This window comes from Biomphalaria glabrata, chromosome 1 (genome assembly GCF_947242115.1).
Source record: "Biomphalaria glabrata chromosome 1, xgBioGlab47.1, whole genome shotgun sequence".
NCBI lineage: Eukaryota > Metazoa > Mollusca > Gastropoda > Planorbidae > Biomphalaria > Biomphalaria glabrata.
In genome coordinates, this window is record NC_074711.1 from 4,563,127 (window position 1) to 4,573,476 (window position 10,350).

General features: G+C 34.8%; 1 protein-coding gene across 1 annotated transcript; it reads left to right on the plus strand.

Annotated features, from left to right (window-relative positions):
* Positions 1 to 426: 426 nt before the first annotated feature.
* LOC106068531 (actin-interacting protein 1-like) lies at positions 427 to 10,323 on the plus strand. Its single transcript, XM_056016485.1, has 16 exons — positions 427 to 584; positions 1,799 to 1,920; positions 2,463 to 2,553; positions 2,997 to 3,144; positions 3,710 to 3,890; positions 4,000 to 4,077; positions 4,270 to 4,350; positions 4,595 to 4,686; positions 4,799 to 4,940; positions 5,341 to 5,416; positions 6,155 to 6,308; positions 7,059 to 7,140; positions 7,419 to 7,526; positions 7,731 to 7,892; positions 9,053 to 9,206; positions 9,465 to 10,323. Exons 1-16 carry the CDS (start codon positions 566 to 568, stop codon positions 9,566 to 9,568), a joined length of 1,794 nt encoding a protein of 597 aa, XP_055872460.1. The 5' UTR covers positions 427 to 565; the 3' UTR covers positions 9,569 to 10,323.
* The last annotated feature ends 27 nt before the right edge of the window (positions 10,324 to 10,350 follow it).

Consider the following 10,350-nt stretch of genomic DNA (forward strand, 5'->3'; position numbering starts at 1 on the left):
GCCATCATTTTGGGGGCCGGGGAGGGGCTTGACTTCTTTGGGGGCCCCTGCATTTTGCGTAACATTTAATATAAAAAAAAAACCACTAATTTGGGGGCCCCCCTCAAGTTGCCTCCCTCCTCCCCCACCCTTTTTACGCCACTAAACCTGAGACGAAATCAACGGGCGTAGCCGGTGGTTAATGCAGGTCTACTTATTGATCTCAGTATAACAGCGCTATTTCTTTTTCTATAGTCTTTATTTAAAGAAAAAGAAGTAAAAGGCCTTTAAACCTTCATTTGGCAGGTTGAGTCAACTAGCGATTCTGGTGCATTAACCATACTTGGTAATATTGAAAACAATTTATGACTGACCTAAAACTAAACAAATATCTTCGTTTGATTTTATGAAGAAATCGCCATATACGGAATGTGCCTACCCTAGTACGCATGCGCGATAACACCTACTACACACTTCCTTCCCGGTTCGGAGTACGGAAGTAAACTCCACTGTAATCATCTACAGATCTAGACTCTAGATCTAGTCTGGGCGTCTATTGGATCTTGATTTCTGAGTTGTTTTCAAAATGTCTACGTTTACTTTGAGTAAGAAATGCACGTTCGTTTTGTATTCGCAATTAGCTCTATCAGTGATAAGAGTCTAGATTCTAAACTTAGGCTATAATTATTATTATTATAGATAGAGACATTAGATTTAGATCATTCATTAGTGTGATTAGAGTGACATTAGAGTCTAGATTCTAGATCTAGATCTAGTATTGGTATTGAATTATTGAACAGTAACCATGTAATGAATAATGATTTAAATGATTATGAATTTAGAATTATGTCAAGTATGATATTCATTTTTTCATGATAATAAAAAATAATAGTCAATACTAACAATAGACTTGAATAGTCAACACAAAGACAAAACAGATCTAATTATTCTAATTATAAATTAATAAATATAGAATTAGATCTAGCCATTAGTGGCATTAGCCACCAGATTCTAATACTCAACTAATAGTAATACTGCCAGTACTGCAGTAGTGAGTTAAATAAAAGTGATTAATACAGATTACAGTATAGTTTAGATGTCAGATATAACTATAACCAGCTAAACTGATAGATTAAACCAAGTATATAGTCTATAATTATATATACTTATACTTATAGAGAGAAATTCTAGCACAATAATGATATTTCATTATTTGTCTATAATAGTACTATTCTACTATTAGTTTTATTAAGTTGAACACTTGTCTAGCTCTTACTAAGTATAGCTTCTTCTTCTTTGAGTTGAAGACAGAACTCTAGGCCCTCGGAGGTTCCCCTTCATATGCCTGTCTGGGAAATATCCAAGCAATGTTAATTTTTTTATATCCCTATTACTGAAGGCTCTTATCCCAAGATGCTTGGGTTAGTGGTGAAGCTGAAGGTTGAGCACACACCAAGGAAACTCTCCCATATTCCTTCTCTGTCACATCAGCCATGCAGGTGACCATAATAAAAACTACCCCTTGAGGAAAGGTGTGTGGATAGTGACAGGGTTGTTTGTTGGGGCTTTCTTCCATCCTCACCAGTGCATTGGACTTAAGCAACTCAACTGTGGCTGACTGCCTCATCTGATCACCTGAGCACCACATTGAGGCTGAGAAGCTTTGCCTGGGAAGTATAAGATGCAGGTGTATGTACACGGAGTATTGGCAGCACATAAAAATACTTAATATACTTAATATTCATATTCTACTATACTAGATATAATATATAAAAATTTACTTTATATAATATCCTTTTTGTTTTTTTTTCCTTTATAGAGAGTACTTATGCATCTCTACCAAGAACTACTAGGGGCCAACCTATTGTCATAAATGGAGATCCCAAGGGAGAAAACTTTCTGTATTGCAATGGAAGTAATGTTTTTATACGAAATATTAAGGTAATTTACTGCAGCACAAAATTTAGTATAAAACATTTGCTTCGTAAACATTCTAAATCTACATTAAACATATATTTGGTTGTTTTTACAAATCTTATATCAACTCACTCTGTCTGTCAGGTTGAAACTTTGTGCAATTATTCATTGACATAGACAAGACATAAATCTTTTTTTTTTTATTTAACCAATTAGACAATTAATCACTGGTAATTAATTATTTTATTTAATAGCAACAAGTGAAACTAATACTTCAGTATTCACAGATATGACTAAATTTGTTGAGTTTAGTCCCCTTAAATAATTGCTATTTCTCCCTCATGCATTCTCTGATCAAGTTGATACTTTAAACCATTAATTTTTGTACCTAACAAAAAATGAATCAAGACACAAAAATACTCAATTAGCCCATTAATTATTGGTAATTATTTTTTTTAGTCAGTTCTCATAGCACCTTCAGCCTACACTTTGTTCTTTATAAATAAATTCTCAATAGTTATTATTACTGCTATCAGTTTTACATCTGTTCACTTTTCTTTCCTTAGGATACTTCTGTGTGTGATGTCTACTCTGAGCATGCCAAAGAGACTACAGTTGCCAAGTATTCACCATCTCGATTTTATATTGCTTCTGGAGGTGAGCAAAGAATACATATTAAAAAATGTACAAAAAGGCCCTGATGACAAAAGTTTTTTTAATGTTGGTTTTACCCCACAGTTTGTGAAAATGCATGATTCATTCAAACATGAACTGTTTATATGTAAACACTTCCTTATCTGTGACAAACACAGAAAAATGTCAGCTGTAAAACTCTATATTCAGATTTACATCACTGAAATTTATTTAGATAAATTTGATAAACTTCCTGAGACAAAAGTTACAGCCTAAAACTGTTTAAAGGTGTAATGTCAGTTGTTCTTTTTCTAGACAATTCATTATGTCCTTTTTGAGATAACAGTGAATGATTCTACACTGAGTTGATCATGTGCAGCTCTTTGTTTGTTTTTAATTGGTAGGAAAATATTTTTAAAAATCAAACACGTCAAAAGAAAATTTTTTTTCTTTTTTCTTTCTGATAGACAAAGAAGGCAAAGTGCGAGTTTGGGACACTGTCAATAAAGAACATGTCCTGAAAATTGAACATTGTGCTCTTGGGGGACCCATTAAAGATTTAGACTGGACAATGGACAATCAGAAACTTTGTGTCGTTGGCGAGGGCAGAGAAGTGTAAGTACTTGATGTCATGTCTTGCATTCTCTCCCTGTCAAGAAAATAACGACTTTTCTTTCTTTTAAGGTTAAGGGGTGGCATGATGGCTGAGCGGTTTATCGCTTGGATTCCGAACCTGGGGTCCTGGGTTCAAATCTTGGTAAAGACTAGGATTTTGAATTTTGGGATTTTCAGGGCGTCCCTGTGTTTCCACCCAACTATAATGGGTACCTGACTTAAGTTGGGGAAAGTAAAGCGGTTGGTTGTTTTGTTAGGCACATGACACCCACTCATTAACTATTGGTCAAAGAAACAGATGACCTTAACATCATCTGCCCTATAGATCGCAAGGTCTGAAAGGGGAACTTTACATTATTTTCTTTTACAACAGAGTGTTGGAATTTTTCATGGCCCATTCCTACCTAGTTTTATTCCTTGGCATTTAAATTAATTTGAGATTATTGTTGGCATTTATTAGATATTTGTTTGTTTGTTGTTGTTTTTTGTTTTGTTGCTTTTATTTATTTAATGTTTTTTGTATATGCATCTAATTTTGCATAATTCTTTTTTTTTTTAACTTAAGCTTTGGTCGTGCATTTACATTTGATTCTGGAAATTCTGTGGGTGAAATCACTGGGCATAGCAAGCCCATTAACAGTGTGTCCATAAGACAGGGTCGGCCAATGAGGATTGTCACAGGAAGTGAAGATTTCACTGCTGTCTTCTATGAGGGACCACCATTTAAGTTCAAGTGCACTAAGGCTGTAAGATTTTCAAAGTTTTTTATTTATTATTTACAGTCGCAACGTTTTTGATATGAGGATGAAACTAAATGGCAGTAACATAGATATATAATTTTTGCTTTTTTAACAGGATCATCAGAACTTTATTAATTGTGTTCGTTACAGCCCCGATGGTGAAAAGTTTATAACTGGAGGAGCTGATGGAAAAGTAAGTTGTTATTTACATTCCTTCGTGCTTTTCAATTTCTTTGATTACTTTTTAGGCTGTTGTTATTCTTATAGAATGCTTCAATGTTTTTTTTTAATTTAATAATGAATAAAGATATTGAAATGTGTTTTCATTTTAATTTTCATTCTTTTCTCTACAAATTTTGTATATATGTCATTACTCTCTTGTCAGCTCTTTGTTTATGATGGCAAGTCTTCTGACATCATTGGAGAACTTGGGGCACCCAAAGCACATGCTGGAGGCATTTATTCTGTGAGTGTCAATGTCAATTAGTTACTAAACACAAATTTGAACTCATAATAAGTTTTGCAATACTAAAAAAAATATACTCAATTTTGCGCCAGTAGAATTTTCTTTCTAAACATTGTTATGAAAGCACATAGCATTAATCTATTTCATTTAATTCAAAATTTTCTTCTTGAAAAATCTCAAAAACAAGATATTGTATATTGCATCAACTGAAATTGAAAATTAAATGCATTTTGCTTCTTTTTAGATCTGCTTCAGTCCAGATGGCAAGAAACTTTTGACAGTATCTGGTGATAAAACAGCTAAAATCTGGAACCTTGACAGCAATTCAGTTGAGACGTGAGTGTCATAGCCATTTATTTGGACATTTTGACTTGACTGAAATATATTTTTCTTTCTCAGCCCAATCTAAGTGAATGCTCTTATTGGTTTCACCCTGTTGGTTTTTCAGAGAATTCATCCTGGGCAACCAGGTGACAGATATGCAGGTTGGATGTTTATGGCAAGGAGACTCTATTCTTACAGTCTCCCTGTCTGGTTACATCAACTATTTAGAGCCTGCTAGTCCATCGCAGCCGAAGAAAGTCATCAAGGTATTTGTTTTGTTCACTTTGGGAAACTGCATCGATTGGTTTTTCATTGACTATGGCAGCACAACCACAAAGTACACATAACATGCATTGGGCATCCTGGCCCACTAACTTTTGTTGTGAAATTTTCTGCGCTGTCGTCTTTAGGCTTTAAAAAAATGGATTTAAATATTAAATTAAAATCCCTCATCTCTTAACAGGATTCATACTGTAAATGCTTTAATCAACAGCCAGTTTTTTTTTTTGTTTTTTTTTGGGGGGGGGGGGACAAGTGTTTCTATATATGTCTTTCACATACCTCATTCTTTTAGAAAGCTCGCTAAAATATTTTATAGAACTCTAAACCAATAAGAATAATCCTAAACTTTTCTTTAAAACGTTTTTAACATTTTTTTTTTGTCAGGGTCACAACAAACCTATCATGGCAGTCGCAGTCAATGGGCCTCAGTTCTACACTGCAAGTAGTGATGGTCTGATTAGTATCCTTTATAACAGTTGATGCCTGCACTCTTTCATGTCTATCAGCTTTTTTAGAATAACATTTGAATGAAATAGCACCCTGCAACGCCAGTGCTGTCAGTGCAGCAATTCTTAAGACGAGACAAATTGTTAAAGAAGGCCTGAACACTGACCTGCAATGTCACTATCTTTAGGCAGTTAAGACCAGTAGCTCGTTGCCACGTCACAGGTCTGTGCGACATGGCAATGAGCTATTGATCTAAACTGCCCACAGGTTGTGGCCATTGCAGGTTGGCGTTATGGCCTTTTATAACAAATGGTCTCGGTTAAGATGCTAAGCTTTAGGTGTTGTGGTTACGTTTCTAATTTCTACTATTAGCTTACACTTAAGGGGGAAGTCACAAAGTTGATAGAGTGTACTGCTAATAATGCAGATGTTGTGGGTATGATCCACATACCTGCCGTATTTTACTTTTTCAATGACTATTGGATCCTGTGCAAGCTGAACTGAACTGATCAAATTTTATTAACTAAGGAAGGAATTTATTTTTATTTTCTATGACATGGTTTAGTTACATAATGAAGCCAGAGTATAAAATGACTTTGTGGGAAATAAGCAACTTTATGTGTAATTTTCTATTATACTTTGTACTGGTGTTCATGTACTCAATACTTTGTTTATATGGTGCTCCCCCTTACATGACAGTGTCAGTTCGTTAATAGTCTTGTACTCGAGCCCTTCCTTGACCACATGACAGTTAGTTGGGAGGCTGCCACCAGCCACAATGATGACTTCAGGGGCAAAGGTCACACCAACCAGGTGACAGACATGGTCCAAGACGGAGATTACCTAATCTCTGTGGCTATGGATGACACTGTGCGATACACCCGTTCTGCCTCATTGGAATACAGGTTAATATCTTTTTTCTGTGATTCCTCTCTCAGTTCATATGCACAGTTAGTGGTGCTATGTCTTTGTTTAAGGCTGTAACTCTTTGAATTTAATTCTTATATTTTTCCTAATTATGCTATCATTAATAATCATTACTTTCTCTCTTTACAGTACCTGATTGTTAATGTCTATTATTTACCGGTACTAAAACTTTATTGTGACTGTTTTACTGAAAACTCATTTTTTTTTATATACACAGTTACATTTTCCCTTGAAAGTCAGAAAACTTTTAATACAAATGGTTGATATTAGATGTACAATTATTTTGTTTTTGAATTAGGTAAAAAAAAAAATGTCTAAAACTGTACATTGATCAATCAGTTTGTCCTTAGAAATAATGCCAGCACTTACACAGAATCTATAGCTTAGTCTAGAACAGCGGTTCTCAACCTTTTTAAGCTCCATGACCCCTTTTTGCAATCTGCTACTCTGACTCGACCCCCGACACACACATACAGCAACAGAAGAGTAGACAATAGCAATCCATATTTTCGATGGTCTTAAGCGACCCCTGGCAGATAGTCAATCGACCCCTCAAGAGGGTCACGGCCCACAGGTTGAGAACCCCCTGGTCTAGAACAACAGATAGTAGTGACTAAGCACATCCACACATTTTGTTGCAACACGTGGTTTTAAAAGTAATTGTTGTTTCATTGCCATCTTAACCCTTCTAGAAATGTTTCTATTGTATTGATTACTGATGTTTGCAGCAATGACACACTCAAGCTTGACTCACAGCCAAGAGCAGTAGACAGTAAAAATGGCATAGCTGTAATTGCTTGTCTACATCATGTAAGGCACGCTTTCATTTTACAAATTAGGTGGCTTCACTTACGGGCAACAATGAGTGTCCTATGGCTACTTAACTATACTTATACACCTGTATTGATCATTAAAGAGCCTTAGTGCAGTTATATTGATTGCTTTATAGGTACACTTACTGCAGCTATATAGATTGTTATAGAGCGACACTTACTGCAGCTATGGATTGCTTTAAATCTACACTTACTGCAACTATATTGATTGTTATAGAGTGTTGATGTTAATATAATTTTAAAAAATGTTTTCAGTTGGTTGTGCTTCAAGCACCAGGACGTAAACTATCCACACTTCCTGTCAAGTTTGAGGCTTTGAGCGTCAGTATCAGACCTGGTGGTACAGAAGTAGCTGTTGGATCGGTAAGAAATACATCTTCAGTAAATAGTTATTTATTTTAGTAAATGAAAAATATGCTCATTTATTTTGTACTGAAAATGATTTATATTGTTAAAATCACAGGTTTGTCTAGTATTCTCATAATACATTTAAGTAACCTTTATTTTTTTAAAAACTTCATTGCTTGACTTAGACTTTAATATTGGTAATAAATCTTTCCTTTTCAGAAAACTCAGTTGCATATATTTGAATTGAGCAATGGAACACTGAAGGAAGTAAAAACAGAAGAGTCTCTGGAAGTGACCACTGTAGACTACTCACCAGATGGCGCTTGGCTGGCACTGGGTTCTAAGAACAAAGTGCGTCTGATCCAGTTGGATGGCTGGAAGGTCAGTGTCACCACTACCATTAGTTATTATGAGACTTGGTGGTTGTGTGTATGGGTGGGATCAATTAAACTGCTTTCAATTATTTGTCCAATAAAGACATTTGATTGGATCTTGATGCTATAAGCATGAAAGTAGCGCAATATAAAAGCTATAATAATAATCTTGCTAGCTGTAGTGCATTGAGACACTTAGCACTGAACAATGAAGACCACACGTCACAAACTTATTAGACAAGACCTTGAGAAATGTCTGTTGCCAATGTAGCGAGGTTCCTCAACAAATAGACTTCATGAAGTCAAAAGACTGTCCTGGTCTTACATTAACATAAACATAATAACTTCTGGCAATTAGAATTTCAGAACCAATTATCCTAGGAATCTCTTACTTGAAGGAATAGCACAGAGCCCCATTAAAAGTATTAAGTAAGACCAAGAAAATCTGCCCCCTATGCAAGAATTCAGCAACCAAACACATTTGGTCTCTGGACCAAAATATGTGAGCCCCCTTGAACCTGACAGCATTCCCAAAATTTTTCTATTATTTTGTTTTATAAATGTCTGACTCATTTAGAAGTAGGGATTGTTAAATCATAGCCCAAAATCCCTGTAAGATAGCAGGGGATTGTGGGGGGCAGGGTCCAAACTAAGGAACATTGAGATGCAGATTGTGATCCAAGTGCAAACTCCACACGTCCATTCAGCCATCTTCTAATGTAGAGGAGGTTACCTTGTACTACACTAAGGGTACAGGTTTAAAAAAAACATTTTAAAGCAACTCTTAGTTTACTAGCTCTAACAAAAAAAAATACAAATATTCATTTTTAACAGATTGTGAATACCAGAATTTGTTGCTTCATTTCAGGAAACTAACATTTTATTATGTTGTTTTTTTGTAAACTGTTAACTTCCTTTCAACTTTAATTGCTGTTTTATATTTTAGAGGGGGAGAGGTAATGTAAGTTATGAATATATGAAAATGTAAGTTATTGTGACACATATGGTACTCTTGACTTTCTTAGAAGTTTTACTTTCTAGTTTTTTTTTTTATGCTTTGTCCTTAACAATTCCAACATGAGTTAGAAAAAGAAAATCTGATCATAACAATGGTGTGGTCTGTTTGTTTTGGCTTGTGTTTTAATGTTAATGATGAAACTTTTCTAGGATGAAATAGGTGGCTGGGGAGAACAGCACACAGCCAAAGTCACTTGCGTCAAGTGGTCCCCCAATTCACAGAGGTTTGTGTCTGCTGCTATCGATTCACATATCATCCTTTGGGAGTTTGGAAAGTATAAAGGCCAAAAACCTTCTGTCAAAGGTAAGCATACAGTTCCAGAGTTTAAATTTGTCTAAGCCAATATTTTCAACTTTGGAATGGATTTCATATTTTAAAACAGAAGAAAGTTTGATCCTTTAAGACCTCAAGTTTAATTATTTGGTTATTGGGTTAGTTGTGATTTCTGGAAAAATAAATGTAGGAATCTGTTCTCATTTAGTCTAATATAATGTAATTTGTATAAACACAAGTTATGGTCCCAAACAATTTAGATGTCATTTTGTTTTTTCTTTTTTAAAGCACATCCCATGAGTCACGTGAACAAACTTGCTTGGTTAGATAACCACACACTGGTGACAGCTGGTCAAGACTCTAATGTCAAACTTTGGAATGTCTCAGAATAAATCCAGTCAGGCACTTAGCAAATTGATCTAGTTAAATACCAATTATTTCAAATCAGCACTTTGAGTAAAGATACTTATGCATTATACTACTTTTGTCACCTGTTGGCTAATCATTTTTATCAATGATTTTATTTGAGGTATTTGCTTTAAATTAACTGTGAGGTATGCTTTGTGTTCAAATATTTGGTTGCCTGCTCATTTATACTTGTACTATTGTCGGGAATGCTTGTTAAAAATGTAGTCTTTTTGAATTTATTGTAAACTCTAAGAGTGCCTATCTCTGTGTTGTTCTAGTTTAAAATCATGGTTTGCCCCTGATTATAAATCAAGTGATTTACATCTTATATACATATGTTTATTTATTTTCTGCAAGACTTTGGGACTCACCAAAACAAGGCTGTTAAATACTTTTAACCTTTGGTTTAGACACATTGGTGAATGTTAAGACAAATCCTTTGTTTACTGTCTAAGTGTATCAGTACTATGTAAAGTGCAGCTCTCCATTTAAAACAGGATGTCAAAGTCAGCAATACAAAGTAGTAGATCTTATTAGTTTTATGGAAGTCCATTACAAGGCCAAGATTTCTTTGTAGACACTGTTTACTGTGACTTAGTTGTAGACTAAGTGCCTTACATGCTTTTACAGCTGTCTTGATCCAGTCCTCTCATTGTTGTATTCACTACCGACTCTTTGAGAGATATCAACTGAAAGCTGTAAGGTGAAATGTTTTTAATTAAATAATGTCTTTCAAATATATCGTGTTTGACTTAGTTGTATAATA